This window comes from Elephantulus edwardii, unplaced genomic scaffold (assembly GCF_000299155.1).
Source record: "Elephantulus edwardii isolate Elephantulus edwardi_28Jun2011 unplaced genomic scaffold, EleEdw1.0 scaffold00121, whole genome shotgun sequence".
In the NCBI taxonomy this organism is placed as follows: domain Eukaryota; kingdom Metazoa; phylum Chordata; class Mammalia; order Macroscelidea; family Macroscelididae; genus Elephantulus; species Elephantulus edwardii.
Window position 1 is genome coordinate 5,457,304 of NW_006399871.1, and position 21,290 is coordinate 5,478,593.

At 43.9% G+C, this 21,290-nt stretch overlaps 1 protein-coding gene across 1 annotated transcript in view; it reads left to right on the forward strand.

Moving 5' to 3' along the window:
- CDCP1 (CUB domain containing protein 1) overlaps positions 1-20,923 on the forward strand; it is a 31,121-nt gene extending 10,198 nt beyond the window's left edge. The window contains exons 4-8 of the mRNA XM_006893050.1: positions 6,774-6,989; positions 9,078-9,458; positions 12,428-12,796; positions 15,481-15,568; positions 20,494-20,923. Coding sequence (XP_006893112.1) covers positions 6,774-6,989; positions 9,078-9,458; positions 12,428-12,796; positions 15,481-15,568; positions 20,494-20,923 — 1,484 coding nt within the window. The remainder of the gene's footprint in view (positions 1-6,773; positions 6,990-9,077; positions 9,459-12,427; positions 12,797-15,480; positions 15,569-20,493) is intronic.
- Positions 20,924-21,290: the final 367 nt, after the last annotated feature.

The window sequence follows — 21,290 nt, forward strand, 5'->3', positions numbered from 1 at the left end:
AGTCCCTAGCATTGGTTCGTGTACACAGTCGACAGTCCCTAGCATTGGTTCGTGTACACAGTCGACAGTCCCTAGCATTGGTTCGTGTACACAGTTGACAGTCCCTAGCATTGGTTTGTGTACACAGTCGACAATGCACTAGCTTGGTTTGTGTTCACCTCTGATAAAACGATATCATTTTTATTGAGTGCTTCATAATGCACTCCCTTATTTCCTTTTTGGCTAGTACAGTATTACCACATTATACTTGATATTATTACCACTTTATTTCCTGGAAAGAGAAAAATAATTTTGATCCCGTTAGAATTTAATACTAGACACACATGCATATACATATACACACAGAGGAAGAGCAAGATCCCGTTATTTGTTCCACACAGCCTGTTTCCCTTTATAGGATGGGATTTCTAAAAGATTCACGCTGCTCTGCTAGTAACTATTAAATGAGTTAGTCGCATTCCATCCACTGTTGTGGAGTCGGTTGTAGGGCTGATCCATAGTTTCCAAGGCTGTAAATCCATACAAAACAGACTGTCTCACCTTTATCCCATCGGGGGGAGGGGACTGGTGGATTTGAACCATCAGCCTTTTAGTTAGCAGCCCAGAACGTAACCACTGTACCAACAGGGCTCCTGAGTAATATTCTGCCTGCCTTTATCGCCTTCGTAAGAGCACTCTGGTGGCCCAGTGTGTAAGGAGTTGCACTGTCAGTCCACAGGCAGATGATCTGAATCCACGAGCTGCTCTGTGTGAGAAAGATGGGCAAACTCCTCCTGTGCAGTTTACAGCCTTTGAAAACTAGAGAGTCAGTTATGAGTTCATTCTGACGCCGCAGTAACGATTTTGACTCTTTTGATACTATCTTCATTAGTGAATGTCATCCTCTGAGCTGTGTAACCTCCTCCAGCTTTTGGAAGATAGATTTCCTTGCTCTGAGCATTCCAGACCCTCCAGTCATGTCATACCCTGGGGGTTTTGATGTTACCTGGCTGACCTATATATAAATGAAGTTTCAACCTGTTAACCCAGCTGCTTGTAGTGATAGCTCTGGGTAAACCCCCATTGTGGAAGCCGTTGTTTCTTATCCAGCATCTGAAAGTCCCAGAAGTTAACTGGAGCCCTGAACTAGTAGTTTGAGTTTTGTTTGTAAATATTTCTTTTTAATTCTGTAACTCATTCTCTGAGTTTTATCTTTTCCCTTCCAGAGTTGGTTTATATTGTGTCTTCTGACTTATTCCTATGCAACCCACTTATTATTTCTTGAAAAGTAAGAAACCTGTGCTTATATATAGTATAAAAACGATGAGGGGCTTTATTGACACTTCAGTCCATAACTTAGTTCCTATAGCTTCCTCTCAGAAACTGGTCTTTTTAAACCTCAGCCTCAAATAATTTTTTTATACAATGGCATCTCAGTGTTGTGGAGAGGATATAGGAATTCCTTCGAGGTAGGAAACTTGGTGTCCAAGTCACAGATTGGCTGTTTGTTTAAAAAAATTTTTTTTATTCTTTTTTTGTGTGTACTGCCAAATCAGATCCGACTGGGACAGGAGGAGATTGCCCCTCCTTCTCCAGCAGAGCATCTGATGGATTCGAGCTGTGCACCTCTGGGATTACAGTGCAGCTTCTTGCCACTAGGCCACCAGAGCTCCCTAGATTGACCCTTTTATGGGCTGAGTATGCATGGGCCGTGAGGATGAACCACTCTGTGGCTCCCCATTCCCAGCAGCAAATGCGAATAGCTACACTGACAGCAAAGGACGTGGTAGATCCTGAGCAAAAATCAGTGTTGCCTTTGGGTAATTTAAGGACATTGACTAAAACTAATTGCCAGTGAGTCAGAACTGACCCATAACTGACCCTCTGGCAGGTTAGTAAATTGTTTGGGAGGATATTATCTATCTTTCTCCCCTGGAGCCGCTTGTGGATTTGAACTGCATACCTTTTGGCTGGCAGTGCAACTCTTTATCCACTTGGCCACCAGAGCACCCTAGGGACATTACTAATTGATAGTTATCTTTGCAGCACCCTGCTGGATATAGAACAGCATTCCTTAGGCAGCAAGGGAACAGATCTATCCTGGAGAGGATGAAACCAACTTGCTCTCTGGAAGCAAGGATTTTTAAGTTCCGTCTCATATACTTTGGGCACGTGGCCAGGAGGGACCAGTCCTTAAAGAAGGACATCATGTGTGAAAGGGTGGGGGGACAACACAGGAAAGGAAGACTCTGGGTGAGATGGATTGACTCAGTGACTGGGCCAATGGGGTTGGGTGTGTCGGAGATAGTGAGAATGGCTCAGGATAGGACAGGGTTCAGAGCTGTTGTGCATAGGGTTGTTATGTTTCACAAGCAACTCGACAGCACACAACAACAACCACCCTCAAGCTATTCTGAGTCCCAACCACAAGCAGTGTGGAAAAAAGGCACATATAGTGGCATAAAGCATAAAGCATAAAGTGGTAACCAAGTGAGCTATTTCAGAGCTGGTGATGGTTCTGATCTCATTCCAGAACCAAGATTGTTTTGTTTTGTTTTGTTTTATTTTGTTTTGTTTTGTTTTTCAACAAACTATACTCTCTGTTCTAACTCCACTATTGGATGTCTCAACAGTACCACTGGCTATATAATAAAAAACCCCTCCAGCTCATCACTGTGGAGTCAAAACCAACTCATAAGTGACCCATTAGCTGGTCTCAGAAACTGTGAATCACATGGAAGGAAATTTCCCATCTTTCTCAGAACAGTTAATGGATTCAAACGAGTAGAGAAATACCACCTTTAAATTAGCAGAGCAGCTTCCTACAGACTACACCACTAGCGCTCCAGTTATATTTGTTTTTGTTTTGGAGAGATTTTTTTCCCCCAGTTATATTATACAGTAATACAGTTATACAGGAAATACAGATTATAAGACCACAAAACCATCTCATGTCCACTAACAAATGGCTCCTCAAGTTTAACCACAGTTTGTTGTGAGCCACACAGTCAAATGCCTCCGCATAGTCAATGAAACACAGACATTTTTCTTTCTGGTACTCTTTGCTCTCTGCAAGATCCATCTGACACTGACAATAATGTCTCTAGTGCCACGACCTCTTCTAAACCCAGCTTGTATTTCTAGTAGTTCTCTGCCAATGTACTGTTCAAGTTGGTTTTGGATAATCTTCAGCAGTATTTTGCTTGCATGTGATATTCTACGCTGATTTCCACACTCTGTCAGGTCATCTGTCTTTGGAATGGGAATAAATATAGATCTCTTCCAATCAGTTGGCCAGGTTGTTGTCCTGTAGATTTCTTAGCACAGCCTGGTGAGCACATACAGGGCAGCATCTGTTTGTAGAAATACATCAATTGATATTCCATCAATTCCAGCGTATAATGTATAGGGCTGCTAACCAAAAGGCCAGCAGATCGAATTCACCAGCCACTCCATAGAAAAAAGATAAGACAGTCTCATCTTGTAATGATTTATAGCCTCAGAAACTCAATGGAGCTCACCATACATCAGAACTGACTCAACAACTGTAGGTTTGGGTTTTGTGGACTAAACTCAATACCATACCTTAACTATACAAATAGCTGTGTCTATACCATCAACCCATAACTGACCTTCCAGTGGGTTTTCAGAGGTGGTAAATCACATGGGATGATTGAAGGAGAATTGATGCCTTTGAGCTATGGTGCTGGAGAAGAGTATTGAATATACCATGAACTGCTAGGAGAAAAAACAGGTTCAACCTTGAGAGTGCAAAACCAGGATGCTCCCTGGAGGCAAGGATTCTGTAGCTTCGTCTGACATATTTTGAACATGTTGCAAGGTAGAATCAGTCCTTGAAGAGGGACATCATACTTGGGAGGGTGGAGGGACAGCACAAGAGAGGAAGACTCTCGATGAGATGGATTCATTTAGTGACTGGGGTAATGGGGGTAGGTGTATCAGAGACAGTAAGATTGGCACAGGATAGAGCAGGGTTTAGGGCTGTTGTACATAGGGTCGCTATGAGTTTCAGGAGACTTGACAAAACATAACAACAGCAACAAATCACATGGGAGTTGATTGTCCTTCCTCTACTGGAACACTGATGGATTCAAACTCTGTGCCTTTGATATGGAGGCATAGCTCCTTACCCACTAGGCCACCAGTGCCATATAAATATGTATACTTTTATTTTACAAGTATGATCAAAAGTAATCTCTTTAGTCTCTTCAATGAGACTGAAATTCACTTCTGGAAATGTCAAGAGGTATGTTTATATAATGTCATCATTCCCGCCTATTGTATGTTTATGTGTGTTATTTGCATGGACATGCTCTTTGCAGGAAAAATAAGATATTTGAAATAGGAAAATTTTTATTTGCTTTATATGTGCAGGTATTTTCTCCTAACATATCCCTTGTCCTTTGACTTTACATATACCTCTTACTGTCAGATGCTCCATTTATTGATTTTCGTGTTTGTGTTGGTTTGGGGTTTTTTTATCTTTTATGACTGTTCCACATTTGGAAGGAAATTCTCCGTTTCTGTTGTGGAGTCTGCTGTGAGGTAGCAATCTAATTTTAGGTTTTTTATTAATGAGACTGTGAGTTCTTCTAGCCCAGTCTATAAAATAGTTTCCTCCCCCCTCACTGATTTAAAATAGAATGCTTATTAGGGACTAAATCATAATATTTATGACCCTATCTTGTGTTCTGAATCTAGTCTTCTATCTTCACACTAATACTGTTCAGTATTGTTAATTACTGTTCATTGTGGGAGAGTATGTAAATAAATGATGGTAAAACTTACGAGGTTGAATATTATGCATCCATTAAAATAACTTAATATTCTCAAAAGGTTACTGAACAGATTACTGAACATGAAAAATATGTAGTAAAGAAACAAAGTGCGTAGACTAAAAAACCAAGTATGCAATTTTATATATAAGCAGAGTCTACAACTTTGTATGCACTACATTTCTAAGGGGCCTTGATGGCATAGTTTGTAATGTATTGGGTTTCTTGATGGGTATGTCAGTGGTTCTAATTCACCAGCTATTATTATTCCTCTGGAGAAATATGAGAAATCTCCCATAAAAATTTACAACCTGGAAACCAAGCAGTGACACTATGAATCAGGACAAAGGTGAGTGGATGTGTCCTTGTAGGTAAAAATATGCATGCATCTAGTGGTAAAGACCTGAACTGCCAATCCAAAGATAGGCAGTGTGAGTCTACCAGCTGCTCCAGGAGAAAAATGAGTCTTCTCCTCCTGTGTGATTTACAGCCTGTGAAAACCTACTGGAGGGTCAGCTATGAGTTGGTTCCAACTCCATAGCACATAACAATACAGGGAGTGATGCTGGCCTTGCAGGTAATGAGTTGTCACATCAAATACAAGTAGTTTAATTCATTGGCTACTCTAATGGAGAAAGATAGGCCGGCTCCTCCTGTGTGATTTACAGCCTCTGAAAACCCACTCAGTGGCACATAACCACAGTATTAAAAGCAATGTGTTCGTACTGGTAACTGAATTCCAGCCTAACACCAGAGTTTATCCTAAGCTCCTATCTTTTTTTAAAAAAAAAAGAAAAATGTGATTTGAATGAAAGCTTATCAAACAAATGAGTTTTACATTCAACCATTCTTACATTTTGTTTTAAACACTATCTATCTATCTATCTATCCTATCTATCTCACACACAAGTGCCATCTCTCTTTCTCTCTCTCTCTCTCTCTCACACACACACACACACACACAAGTGCTATGGATTGAAATGCATCTGCCAAAGAACATATTGAGAGCCTGACCCTTAGGACCTGTGTCTATGACTATTTGCAAGTGGGGCCTTTGAAGATGTCATCAGTTGACATGAGGTCAGGCTAAAGTAAGATGTGTTCCCATCCAGTGTGAGTGACACTCTAATAAACAGAAGAAAAGACATGCAGAATAAAGGCCACCATGAGGGGATGGAGACAGAGCTTGGAGTTAGGAACTCACAGAACCACCAGAAGCTGGAAAAGGAGAGAAGGATTCCTCCCCCAGAATCTTCTGAGACTTCGTGGCTGGCAACATCTTGGTTTCAGACTTCTAGCTGCCAGAACTGAGAGAATGAATTCTTGTTGTTTTAAGCCACCTGTTTTGTGGTACTTTTTTATGAAAATCTTGGGAAACAAATTTAAAAATGGAAACATAGAACATCACTGCCATTGCATTGGTCTTGTCTCATAGCGACCTTCTAGCAGGTTTCCAAGCTGTAAATTCTATTGGAAGAGATTATCCCTCATTCTCCCTCAGAGAGGCTGACGAACTCAAACCACTGACTTTATTGTTGGCAGCTCAACATGTAACACACCACACCAGCAGAACTGCTTAGGGAACTATTACAAGGACTTGAAATTAATAGAAAGTCATTAAAGCAGCTAAATTTGATTGGTAGAAATGCATCCTAGGTGTTTTTTTTTTCTTTTAAATTGCTTTTACAGTTAATAATTTCTTAAAAACAAAACAAAGTACCAAAACCATTGCTGTTGTGTCTGTGTTTGACTCACATCGACCATACCCCAGAATGCATAGCTCTGCTTCACAGAGTTTTCCGCGCTGCATTCAGGTAGAACCAAAATTTCAGCCTTTCAGTTAGTGCATTAACCACGGTTAACCAAAGTTATGGTCCTCTGGCCTCGACAATAAAACCATCCTCAGGCATGGCCCAGGGGACGTATTTTGCTCATTTTTGCTGTTTCGGGTGGTTCCTGCTAACCTAGTCTTCACAGCCCATGTTTTATTTGTTGCAGATAAGACTTACCTGGTTGACCTGAGTGGTGAGCAAACCATGTCACTCACCTTTGAGCTGCGGCCGGACAGACAAAGCCAGAGCTCTGGCTGCTTCGTGTGCCTGGATTCTTGGAACTGCAGCAGCAACTTGACCCTGACTTCCGGCTCCAAGTACAAGATCTCTTTCCTCTGTAGCAACCTGACCCGCCTGCGGATGAAGGCAGAGAAAACCATAAGTAGGTCCCAGTAGAGAAAACCATAAGTAGGTCCTGGTAGTACATTTTCTGCCCTGGGCTGAGGGAGGTTCCATCTCCTCGAAGGGGTTTACTAGGTGGTTATAGAAATGTCCACCTGATTTGCTCATGGTCAAGGAAAACAAGAGACAGAAAGAGCAGGGTGAAGACATGCCCCCTCCCAGGCCTGGAAGCCCAGTGGGAGTGTGCATCCTTCAGAAGTACCAAGTTTCCCAGGCCAGGCCCTCCCATTCCCACGCTTCCTTCCTCTGCTCCCCTTCCAGAAACAATCTTGTAGGATCCTTACCTCCCCACCCCTGCCATCCGCATGCCCAGGCTTCTACACTGGCTGCCCACTCGTAGTCTCTCACATGAAATTGAAGTCCTTGAGGGTGAAAGTGTAGACTAACTCCAATTTTATCCCTTTAGCCCCCAGCAGCACTAGAGATGTGCTCATCGTCTAATGAATGTTTGATAAGTGAAAGGCAGTAAAATCAGCATATACCACCCTGCTGGACCACCTACATGCATGTTTTCTGATAATAGCACTCATAGAATCACAACAGGTACAGGAGCTGTGGCTGCAGGAGACAAAGCAGCCTGCCTGAGGTCATCTGGGTAGGAAGGGGCAGGGCTGAAATGTCACTTAAGATACCCTAACACTACTTACTGTTCTAACCACCAAACTGAACTGCCTCCCCACAGACTGGGGCACCAGCCAGCGTGTCTGGGTATAAAAACTGACTCCTGGAACCTGTAACTATTAGCATTCAGGGCACAGGAACACTGAGGATAAAATGCAGCAGAAAGGAAGGGGAAAAGTCAGCCTTAAGTACTTCTCACAAATCTGTCTGCCTGTTTAGTTGAGAGTAAGAATACAAAAGGAGTCTCTGGGTAGTGCGGGTGATGTACTGCTTTGTTAACTTAAAGGCTAGAGGTTTGAATCCACCCAGACCTTGGAAGAAAGGCCTAGAGGTCTTCTTTAGAATAATAAGCCTTTGAGACCTTGGTATCCTTTGAGAATGGTAACAGAACAATTGGGGAAAAGAGAAAAGTGATTTTTATCCAACAAATGAGTATCATCAGTTTTTACATGTAAAAAATGTTGAATTGGAAAATGGTTTGCTATATGCAAAAATGGTTTATTGATACTATAGAAAGGAAGAAGGGAGAGAAAGTATTTAGAAATACACACACACACATACATATACATGACATTCCCAAATTTGCCTCTGCTTTCAACATATATGTTAGTCTTATTATATATTAAATTGAAAAGTAGAAAAGAAGATATAATAACCAAAAGAACTCCCCCTCTCCCAAATACATTCTTTTTAAATCTTCACCAAACGCTCACCATACTTACAGATAGTTTTATGACATAGGTTTCTACACACTTAGGTCGCCACATGAAACCGGAATCCACAGCAGCTGGTCTCATTTAAATATGTGCAATCAGAAGGGAAAACCGAAGTCAGAGGCCTAAGGAGGCCAGGACTTCAGGACAGAGCCGATGAGCAGAGCCGAAGGGGTGGCACCAAATGTCCATCCTGCCTGGGCTGGGAGGCAGGGAGGTTATTCTTCTGGCCTCTCCTCTTCCCATGAGTCTTGATTATCCTCACAGATACCACAGGGTAAAGCAGGAGGATGGCTTTAACAGAAGTTTATTCTCCTATTGTTAGGAAGTTGTAAGTCCAGGTTCAGGGTTCTGTCTGTGGGGGGTTTCCCCCTCTCTGTGTCTGTTCTGAAGGACCATCCGTGTTTCCATTAGCGTCTTAAATTGGCATGTATCCTGACCTTCGCTAGTGTAGAGAAGTTAGCCTCTTCGCACAGGGGACTGAGTTCAAAAATACACGCTCCACTCCTGGCAGTTCTTTCTCTTGAGAGAGATAAGTCCTGCGGGCCACACTCCAGGGAGATTCTCCTACATCGCTGCACCCTTAATCCTCTTACAGCTGTTTGGATTATCAGCTCATGAGCAGGGAGATTCATTCCGCAGCTTCCACATTATATCATTACATGCATCTCTTTGGGGCGGGACACAGTTCAGCTCATGACAGCATGGGAACCATAAACCCTCCCCTTTTCCAGCCTGCGCAGACCACTGGTACTGCTACAAGAGGCCCCAGCTTCTCCAGGTCCCGGAGAACATCCTCCAGCTGCCTGTGCAGCTGTATGAATTCACATGGAACCTGTTGGTGCCGAAGGAGAGGTTCAGCTTGGCACTTGTGCCCAGCCAGAAGCTGCAGCAGTCCACCAACGAGAGATTCTGCAACACCAGCTTTAACTACCTCGTGGCCAGCAACATCCCCGGGCAGGACCTTTTTTTTGGCTCCTTCTGCCCTGGAGGCTCCATTGAGCAGATCCAGGTGAAGCAGAACATCTCGGTGACCCTCCGCACCTACAAGCCAGACTTCCGCCAAGAGGTCTCCAGGCAGGGCCTGACCTTGTCCTTTATCCCACATTTGAAAGGTAAGCCTAAGACGGACATTCATGTTCATCAAGGGGTCTTTTCACTCTCTCCCCATCTTTCTACCTCATTAGACTTTGTTGCATGAACCTTCATTTTCTTGAGACATTGTGATCACCATGATTAAGAGAAAACTCATTGCTGTGGAGTCAGAACTGTGGCTGACCCTCCAGCAGGTGTTCAGAGGCTGTAAATGACACACGAGTAAATTGACCATCATTCTCTCTCAGAGCAGCTGGTGGATTCGAACCACACACCTTTAGGTTAGCAGTACAGCTCCCTACTACTGACTAGGCCACCAGAAGTGACAGCTAAGTGGGCTGTAGGCAACTAACAAGAACTTGCTAAGACTTAAATGTGGTTGTTCTGGGGAGTGAAGACTAGATGTGGCAGGGTGACGAGTGGGCTGGGGTTGTGTTTTCATAATAAACCTTATAAAATTATTTTGTTCTTGAAGCCAGTGGTTCTCCATCAGACACAAACCTGATCCTGACTTTCCCATTAGTCTTGCATGGAAAATTCCAGGCTTTAAAACGAAGAAAGATGTTTGTGACAGTGGGAGTGATGGTTGGTAGGCAGCAGAACAAAATAATCAGGGTCAAATCTTTTTTTAGAGGCAGGCAGAGTGGAAATGGGTGGCAGACAGATCATCTGGAGTCCTGGACAGTTAACATGAAAAACCCCATGGAGGCATTTTTAGGTTTCTTTGTTTACAGTTTAGATTGCTCCATGGAGAACACAGAGGAAGGAATACAGGGAGAGACGTGAGTCTTACCCTGGAGCACCCAGGGTCCCGCTCTCTGGCATGAGAAGCAGACGACTCCTGAAAGGAGCTCTGAATGGTTCACAGCTAAGCTATTTACCACAAGCTGTTTTGCATAGAACTTTTATGTATGTGTAACACGCATGGGGAACTCTGGTGGCTTAGTGGTACGGAGCTGCACTATCAATCTAAAGGCATGCAGTTCGAATCCACCAGTGGATCCACAGGAGAAAGATAGACAGTTTCCTTCTCTGGGATTTACTGTCTCTGATTACTGTCCCTACTGGAAGGTCAGCTATGAGTCGGTTCTAACTTGAAAGTACATATATCGTGCACCCAGGAAACCGGGGTACAGAAAGGCTGTGTAGCTTGCCAAAAAATTCTATAATACATGCATTATTTACATGAAAATAGGTACTTGGTGGAGCTCTGGTGGCATAGTGGCAAGACGCTGCACTGAAATTCCAGAGGTACGTGGTTCGAATCCACCAGATGCTCTGCTGGAGAAGGAGGGGCAATCTCCTCTTATACCAGTCAGGTCCGATTTGATGGTACCCACACACAAAAATAATTAAATTTTTTTAAAAAAATAGGTGCTTGGTTAGTTTTAAAAGTCACAGCCATCAATACACTTTATGCAAAGGTACTTTTTAAGATATAGGCCATTTTCTTTTTTTTTTTTTTACGTTGAATAGGGTTTTTTGGTTTTTTTTTCTATATTTTATTAATTTTCATAAACATTTACAGAGATTTTGGGTTTCCATTCATTCATTGTTGCACTAGTCTCTCTACCCTCCTCCCAGTTTGTTCTTGTCCAAATGCCACAGTGCTTGTCAAAGCCAGTTCTGATTAATCTTCTTTGTCAGTGTGTCCTTTGCCATTCCCTATCACTCCTCCCTGAGAGAGACTTCACCCTGATTCATAAGGAAAAGGGGATGGCGTATTCTCTTAGCTACTTCCTGCTGAAAAGGGACGCTGTGGGTTTCAGGGTGAAGATCTTCTCTCACTACTCTAAAGGGAGATATAGGCCATTTTCAAATCAGCCAAAATCTCCATACTTCTGTTCTTTTATTCTTGGAGGCATGATTAGGTGGGAGAAAAATCTTTGGCCAAGGGATTAGGGTCAACCCAGGCCTGACATCTCTAGAGTTAGCAGAGAAACTCCTGCTGGGGAAATCTCTGGAAATAAAGCACATTCACATCCCTGTGGAATGTTGGGGGTTTATCTTACCTAAAGGTATGGAATGTTTTCATTGGCAAAGCAGAAGCTTTTTTAGCTTTGTGGTCCTAGAATTATTCCAAGAACTCAAAGAGTTGTTTTCATCTCTGAAACAGAAATCATACATACGTGTGTGTATATATATGTGTACTGTTGTTGTTGATTACTGTCACATCAGAACCAACCTTTAGCTGACCCTCCAGTGGGTTTTCAGAGGCAGTTAATCGCACAGGAGGAGGTTGCCTGTCTTTCTCCTCTGGATTCGAACCACGTGCATTAGGGATTGCAACGCATGTTCTTACCACTAGGCCACCAGAGCTCCCTTTATATAGATATAGATACAGAGATATAGAGATATAGATATATGTATATATGTGTGTGTGTGTGTGTGTGTGTGTATGTATATGTATCTGTGTATATGTGTGTGTGTGTGTGTGTGTATATGTATCTGTGTATATGTGTGTGTGTGTGTGTGTGTGTGTGTGTATGTATATGTATCTGTGTATATGTGTGTGTGTGTGTGTGTGTATATGTATCTGTGTATATGTGTGTGTGTGTGTGTGTGTATATATATATATATATATATATATATATCAATCAAAACAGGCACAGCAGATTAACCATACTCACTGGTTTGGTCAACAGGCCATCTTGGTGTTTGCTTCCTTGTGTCTTGGTTTAGTTTGGTTGGTTTTGTTTCCAAAAAGTCTGAACATCTCTAACTCTACACTAACCAATATGTCAGCCCCTTGCCACATGCAGCTGTTTAAATTTAATATTACACAAAATATAAAAATGTCGTTTCTTGGTCACACTGGGCACATCTCAAGTAGTCAGTAGGCCCGTGTGGCAAGTGGACCCTGCAGATATAGAACATTTCTTCTCTGACTGATCTAGACAATTTACCATTGTCTTCTCCACCTTTTCTTCTCCCCTCGATTTTGATTACATGAAACAACATCTGTATGATTCCTTTCACTCGCCTACAGAGGACAGCATTTTCACGGTAACCCCTGACACAAAGAACAAGGTGTACCTGAAGACCCCAACCTGGAAGTGGGTGGGCCTCGCACCCCTCACCTCGGTGTCTTGGAACATCAGTGTGCCCAAGAACCAGGTGGCCTGCCTGACCTTCCTCAAGGAGCGAACCAACGTGGTCTGCCAGACGGGGCGCGCGTTCATGATCATCCAGGAGGAGCAGGCCCACACCGAGGAGGTCTTCAACCTGGAAGACCAGGTGCTCCCCAAGCCAAGCTTCCGCCATCGCAGCTTCTGGGTCAACATCTCCAACTGTAGCCCCGTGAGTGGCAAGCAGCTGGACCTGCTCTTCTGGGTGTCACTCTCGCCAAGAACAACAGGTAAGGACCTTCCAGGGATGATAGTAGATGGGAAATCGGGGTGTCTGAGGAGGAAGCCGGGGATAGGAATCAGAAACATGGATTTGAGTCCTAACTGCCTGTGCGTCAGTCAGCTGCATCAGAAACTACCTCAGAATTTGTTCTAGTTAGGTACCACTGAGGTGATTTCTCAACTCCTACCAACCTCATAATACAGAGAACTATAGGGAGCTCTGGTGGCCTAGAGGCAAGACACTGCACTGCAATCCCAGAGGTGCATGGTTCAAATCCACCAGATGCTCTGCTGGAGAAGGAGGGGCAATCTCCTCCCGTACCAGTCAGATCTGATTTGACGGTACACGTAAAAATAATAAAATAAAAATAAAAAACAAAAGTACAGAGAACTACCACATAGGATTTTCTTACCACAAAAGAAAAACTTTTATGAAAAATCTTTATGAGAACTGTTCACTAGATCTTTATCTCTTTATCCTACAGAGCAACTGGGTGGGTTCAGACCACCTGCCTTTTAATGGCATTCAAGTGTTTAACTGTTGCACTACCTCAGAACTCAGTGTCTTCACAACAACTATTTATTATTGTTCACAGGTTGGCTGGGCAGTCCTGGTCTGAACTGAGCTTATCAGAGTTGACTGTAGTTTACCTCAGTGATTGCCGATCCTGGCCGGCACTCTTAAGTGGCTGTAAATTGTGTGGGAGGAGATTGCCCATCTTTCTCTTTCAGAGCACCTGGTGGATTTGAACCACCAGAGAGGTGCCAGCTTTGGGTTGGCAGTGCAGCTCCCTAACCACTAGGCCGCCAGAGCTCCCTCTTCAATATCAGATTATTTCTTTTCCTAGATCTTAGAATATATTCTATCAAGACAAGACCAACATCAGCATTTGGAATAAAGATGCCCTCTGAAAATTAGTGATGTATATCATTCTTACCCTTTTTTAAAACTTTCTGTTGTTGCAACAGTTGGTTCTAAGACAGCAGTGATTATTCGGCAGGGAGGGGTGGGCAGGACGGACAAGGCATCGTTTCATGCTGTTGTGCTTAGGGTCACTATGAAGCAGAAGTGACTTAACAAGGACCTAAAAATGACGATAACATTGTAGCTTGGGTGAAAATTTGCAAAGCATATTAGCTTTCTGTCCAACCATTTGTACCCGCTTTGTTTATGACATTGGTTATAATCCTTTCAATATAACAGTGTTCTTCTTCCAACCTCTTCCCTGAGTGTTGTGTTGTGTTGTGTTGTGTTTTGTTTCCCTTCAGTCTCACTGAAACACTGAAATCCATGAAATGTCCTCAGCATACATAGATCTTACACCAGGATGAGGAATTGGCCTTTATCCTCAGTTTCAAGAGCCACTGAAGACTTCCAAGTAGAGGAGAGGCCTTCTTCCCATCTCAGGGTATTAAGTGTGTTAGAACAAACCTCGCTGTGGCCCTGTGTGACCTTTATCAGAGACGGTCATGAAGCCTCACAGAGCGTTAGAACCAGAGGAGGTTGTGAAAATGTGTTTCCCCAAGCCCTTCCCTGTTTGGAAGTTAGAAAGATTGCGTGTCTGCCCAGGAGAGCCGGTTAGTTGCAAGAGAATTCACTCACTCATGACCATCAACTTGGAACCAATTCCTAGCTGACCCTACACTGGGTTTCCAAGGCCGAAAGGCACACGGGAGAAGATTGCCCGTCTTTCTTCCGTGAGTCGACTAGTGGATTTGAACTGCCAGAGAGGTGTGGCCTTTGAGCTGTCAGCACAACTCACCACAGACTACACCCCCAGAGCTCCCTAGGAAGCTAATTGGTGGGACTCAATTTCACAAGTAAGAGTGATTCCCTTGCTTTCTGGTGCTTGGCCTTTCTCCTCACATATTTATTTTGTCATGTTTTCCTCTTTTGTTTTCTTAGTGAACAAGCAAAAAATTCTGATTTGCTGCATAACATAAGGCCCTTCTCTAACTTTTGCTTTTTTTCCCTTTATATTGTTGTAGGGAAAGGACCGTACAAACGCAACCACCCTCTCCTTAACCTCTTCACTTCTGACTTTTCCCTTTCAACTCTCCTGCTATACGCCTCTGCTTTCCTTTTCTCGGGCAGTTGGGAAAACAGCAGCCACGATAGACCAGGAGTAGATCCGGTAGATCCCCGATTGAAGGTACAGGGAATGTGTTGCTGTTCTCTATTGCTGAATAACAGACTACACTGACATTTAAGCAATCACCATTTTCTGTGTTCATCAGTATGTGGGTCAAGAATTTGAACAAGGCCTAGTAGGGTGGCTCATCTCTGCTCCAAGATACTGGGGAGGCCAGGTGAGGGTCTTGCTGCTCAGGTGTGGCTGGGCTTATTGGTTGGGTATTCTTTCCCCTCACATGGAATCTCTACCCGGCTAGCTTGGGCCCGTCACAACATGATGGTCTCTACAGAGTCAGATTCGTTACAGGGTTGCTGACTTCCCCTCAGAGAACTACCAAAACTTGTTTTAAAGTCTAGGCCTAGATCAGGCATAGCTGCATTGTACAGAGCAACATGAAGAGAGAAGAAAACGGGTTTCTCTTCAGTGCGGAGCAGGATCCGTGTACAGGGAGGGAAAGGATTGGTGGCTGCCATCTTTGGAGACAGAGTTGTGAATTTGTCTTTGACATAAGCCCACCAACCTCCTTTTCTCTCTCTCCTTTGTGTCTCTGCTCACAGACCTGACTCTGATCATCATTGCAGTGGTGGGAGGTGGAGCCTTACTCCTGTTCACCCTCGGCCTCACCATTTGCTGTGTGAAAAGGAAGTAAGTGGAATTTCTCGAACTTTCTTCAGCTGAGTGAATGCCTCCTCAGAGCTGCACAAAGTAGATGTATCATTCAGTATTGTCCCTGTCTTCTTTTTTTATTTTATTTTAATTGTCATTGTAACAAAAGTTTACAGAAAAGTTAGATTTTCATTCATTCATGGTTGCACAATTTCCCCCTTCCCCTCCCCAAGATGACTTTCCCCCCCGCTAGTTTATTTGCAAAATTCTTATACAAATTCGAACAAATTCAATTCCCCTCACCACCACCCCCATCAAATTGTGCAACCCAATGATCAATCCCCTCTTCCCCCTGCACATCCACATCCCTCTGCTTCCGGCTTCTCCCACTCCTCTTGGATCCTTGTACTCATTCCACAATAATGGTTTTCTATAATATTTATCCTTGTGGGACTGAGTTAGTTCACTCAGCATAATGCTCTCCAGTCCCTCCCAAGTTAGGTAATAACTTACAAAGTTATTCTTGATTCTTCTTCAGCCCCCAAATATCAGTGTTAAATCATGTTGCCAGATGAGGGTTATACTCTGAGGAAAGGAGCAAGGGGCAAACAAAAACCCCTGTCTAAGGGGGAAACGTGACATTTGTGCTGCTGTGTGATTGTGGCCCTGCGAGTCATGGGATGTTTGTTCATTACGTGTTCCCTGAAGGTGTGACTGGGCAGGGAAATGCTCACACAGTGCTGTCAGGGCAAGCTTCTAAAACTGCTCCCAGTCACCCAGAGGGAAAGCAAGTCCGCGTTATCTCAGCTTGTTCTCCTCCACTTCCTTAAACAAACTGGCTGTGTTATGCTTGTTTGTTAAATGCCAGATAATCACCAAAAAAGCCAGCCCTGGAGGGAGCCGAGTACGTGTAAGAAGAAGGAAGGCCCAGTTCAGCTGACGAGGCCTCACTTCTCGCCACCTCAGGACAGCAGCTTCTGTTTGAGAAAAGAAAAACATTAACCATTTTAAATAAATTTCTAATTAAAGATACAGGTCACTGAAGGAAGAAATCCATTTTCCTTAATTTAGTGTAATTTAGTTACCAAAAAAGAAAACAAACAAACAAAACACACAACACCTACCATGTTCTGTTACTTGTGACTCTGAGCAGACAAGAGAAATTTCTGATCCGCCATGAGACTGTCTAGACACGCTTCCACGGATGAAAATGGCTCAGCTTGTGCCAAGCCAGGAAGAAGCTTTCCTTCTGAAATGGGATTAGACAATATCACACTGAGGGGAAACGATCTCTTTTAAACTTCATGATACCGTCTCCCTGAGGACACTTTCTTGTCAAGATGTACCCAAGAAAGAGTGGGGTTCACACAGGACCCAGCTTCCTCATCAGGAAAATCCCGTTTTAGACTACCTCCAAACCATGGTTTGGAAGCAGGAGTGGCATCCGCTTCCTAAACAACATGCCTCTGGAAACTCTCTGAACTTTGATAAACGTCTATAGTTATAGAAAGGTTTCAGACCTTTTGTTCGTAAGGTCACTATGAGTCATGCTCAACTCAACGGCAAACAACAACAGCAGACTACTTCCGTGTTTTCAACCTTTTCAGTCTATGTACCTTTTCTATCTATATGTGGAAAAGATTATCTGGGAGGCTGGATTCTATGAAGAGGAATATGGCATCAGGATTGGAGGAAGACTCATCAACAACCTGCATTATACAGGTGACACAACCTTACTTCCTGACACTGAGGAGGACCTAAGGCATTTGCTGCAGAGGGTCAAGGACTGCAATCTTCAATATGGATTAAAGCTCAACATCATGAAAATAAAGATTCTCACCACTAGGTCAACTGGCAATATCATGGTAGATGGTGAAGAGATTGAGATTGTCAACAGCTTCACCTTGCTTGGCTCTGTTGGTACCAGCAGCCGGGAAATCAAAAGACGAATTGCACTGGGAAAATCTTCCATCAGGGACCTTTCCCCAGTACTAAAGAGCAGTTTCTAAGTCTAGAGTCAGTCTAGAGACCAAGGTGCTCCTGATCCAAGCCATGGTTTTCACGATTACTTGCTGTGCTTCAGAGAGCTGGACAATGACTAAGGATGATAGAAAAATCATCAATGCCTTTGAGTTGTGGTGCTAGAGAAGAGTATTAAATATACCAGAGACTGCTGAGAAAACAAGCAGGTCCATCCTGGAGAGGAGGAAACCAGGCTACTCCTTAGAGGCAAAGATTTTGAAACTCCACTCACATACTTTGGGCATGTTGTCAAGAGGGACTGGTCCTTGGAGAGGGACATCATGCTTGGAAGGGCAGAAGGACAGTGCAAGGGAGAGGAAGATCCTGGATAAGATTAATCAACTCAGTCACTGAGGTAATGGGATAGGTGTATCAGAGACAATGAAATTGGCTCAAGATAGAGCAAGGTTCAGAGCTGTTGTACATACAGTCGTTGTGAGTTGCAAACAACTTAATGGCACATAACAACAACAACAAGAAGAAGACTATCTCAGTCCTCATCTTGGAGGATAGACTGACAGACTTGCAGAAGGCCCATTCCATACCTGGTACATGAGTTTTGTGGTGAGAATGAAGGGAAACAATGACATTGAACTTGTTTATTAAGAATATGCTGAGTGTTTCCTGAGCACTAAAGACCATGCTACGTGCTGAATATGCAGCAGTGAGCAAGACACAGCCCCTCCTTTGTTCAACTCATAGTCCGTATGAGTGGAACAGAACATGAGTCAGACACATAAATAGTTGACCTCTAGTCAGCAGAAGAGTTTTGGTGGGGACAAGTCAGGCTTAAAGAGCGGCATGCACTTCTGAGTATCAGACAGCAGCCTTTGAATTCCATCATCCTAGCCAGAAGCTCATCGTTAAAAGCTCAGTGTCCTAGATTTATTTTTGCCTCTGAAAAGTACGAGGATTCATTCTGTGCACAGTTGGTGAACCCTGAGGCCTGTGCATTATACTGTCCGTTTTGCTAATTGAGCTAATGTTCTCCATTTGAATTGCCCCCCCTGCTGCTTGGCTCTTAGGGATGTTTTCTGTGGCAGGAGGTACCAATGCCCATCCACATCCCTGCACCAGAGAGCATGAAAGACCAAACGCTAATGGTACTCCAAGGCGCTCTGGCCCCACAGCCTGAATTGTGTTGTCTCTGTAGCTCTTTGCTCTGTTGGAGGCTGCTGCTGAGGGCACTGGGTCCCTCTGCTAATGCTCTCCTTGACTCAAGCTGACAGCTGAAATACAGCTTGTAAGCCTTGCATACTATCCTTTGCAGTCTATATGTTCAGAGCCATTACTGATTTAAAAGGAGTGAAGCAGTGTCCCTGGGAAAGAATGGACAGGGAAAGAAGGGAAGATTGGTCCAGGCATGCTGAGTCTGATGTGGTTTAGAAGAGCAGGACACCAGCCACTTCTAATAAGAAAGAAGGTGAACGTGTCATCCATCAGACATCTCTGCTAATGATGTGTCTTCCTGTATCTCCCATCGGAATCTAATTTGAACATTTTAAAAACCAAAAGCCCATTGCTCTTGAATCATTTCTGACTTCTAGTGACCCTGTAAGACAGACAAGGACTGCTCCTCTAAAGTTCTCAGGGAGATAATTATTTTGGGGCGGAGGTGGATCTTTTTTTTTTATTGTTATTTTACATTGGTTTTCTCACAAAGTTTGTACACATTGTTTTTCACACTATTCTTCATTCATATTATGTTTCTAACAATCACTCCCATGTAGTGTGTTTTATAAAATCACTCCCATCCACCGTGTTTTATAAAATCAATCACCATGGGACCTTCCCCATCAGGACTCAATCTTTTCAGGTCCCCTCCAGATTCTTCCTATTTCCTTCTCCCCATCCCCACCCCTCCACTCCTACTCCTTCCCTCCCCCCACCCCCGGTCCTCATACATGTTTTACTAGTGATCCTTCTATTTTTACAATGGTCTTTTGCAGTGTTTGTCCTGATGAGATGGAGTGAGTTTACTCAGCATAATGCTCTCCAGTCTCTCTTAAGTTATGTAGTATTTTTCTAAGTTGTTGCTACTGAGTGCTGCGTAGTATTCATTGTGTGAATTAATGTGCCACAGTTTCTCTATCCATTCGGATATGGTTGGATGTTTGGGCTGTTTCCATGTATTTGCAATGGGGAATAACACTGCTATGAACGAGGGTATACTCTTTATGGAAACCTACTCCCACGGCTTTCTCCCGCAGAACAGCTGGTAGATTAGAACTGCCATGCATTTAGACTGAGCCCTGTAGAACAGAGTGGAACTGCCCATAGAGTTTCCAAGGCTCTAAGTGTCTATAGAAACAGACTCCCTCCTCTTCTCTCCTGTAGAGCATCTGGTGGGTTCGAAATGCCAACTTTTCAGTTAACAGCACAATGCTTAACCTGCTGTTAATAACACCTTCTCTTAACCACCCTTCCAGGTATTATATCTCTGTTTTCTGAAAACTAGAGACAAAAGTTAATCCCTTGTAAAGGCCTCGAGAGGGCTGGTGGTGCTGTCTTCAAGCTTTGGGGTGCTAACCAAGGGGGTCACAGTGGTTTGAAACCACCAGCTCCTCCATAGGAGAAAGATGTGATTGTCTGCTTCCATGAAGATTATACACAGCCCTGGAAAACCTGTAGGCAGCTCTTGTATGTTCTGGAGGGTCATGTGAGCCAGAATCAACCTGACAGCCGGTTTCTACATGTCCACCAGGGACACTCATTTCACTTACGCATGATAGGTCATCTGAAAGAAAAGGCCAGAACCCTGAAGAATGGGAGGTATAGTTGCTTGTTGTGTCAACTCTAATTTATGTCAACAGAATGAAATGTTGTCCTGCCCTGTGCCATCTGCACAAATGCTAGTTTGAGTCCAATGGGCTGTATAAATGGTGCCCATCTAAGGGCACATCCTTCCTGACTTTTCTGTCTTGTTCCCTTTCTCCCAGTAGGAAAAAGAAGGTAAACAAGGGCCCTGTCGTGGGCATCTACAATGGCAACATCAATACCCAGTTACCAAAGCAGCAGAAAAAGTTCCAGCAAGGACGAAAGGACAGTGACTCCCATGTGTACGCAGTCATCGATGACACCATGGTGTATGGTCATCTGCTCCAAGATTCCAACGGGTCCTTCCACCAGCCAGAGGTGGACACCTACCAGCCCTTCCAGGGCCCCATGGGGGACTGCCCACCTTCCCCGCCCCTCGTATTCTCCAGGGCCCCAACTGCAAAGCTGACCACAGAGGAGGCTCCTCCTTGCTTCTCTTCTGAGTCTGAGAACGAACCGTACACCTTCTCCCACCCCAGCAATGGAGGCGTGGCCAGCGGGAATACAGACATCCCCTTGCTGGACATCCAGAAGCCAGCAGATCCAGGAGAATAACTTGGACCCAGTATCAGATACTTTGCTGAGAGCAGGGCACCGAGACGCCCCTTAGTGTTCCTTGCCGGAAATGAGGAGAAGGAACAGCAGAAGATTCTGGAGACCATCAACTTCCAGTTTCTAAGTGAACTTGTTCTGATGAAATGTTGGAAAAGGTGCATTCGGATCTGGATACAGTCATCCCAGTCCACGTCCTTGTCCTTCTATGCTCAGGTTGAGCAGTAAAGCAGCCCGTAGTGAGAGGAGATGGGTGTGAGTCACCCAGCCCAGGGTTGCTGTGAATCCAGTTTTGGAATCAACTAGACGACGGTCTTCTCCAGACAATACCAATTCCTGGGGGGCCTACCTAAGCTCCTGGCTCCCATTT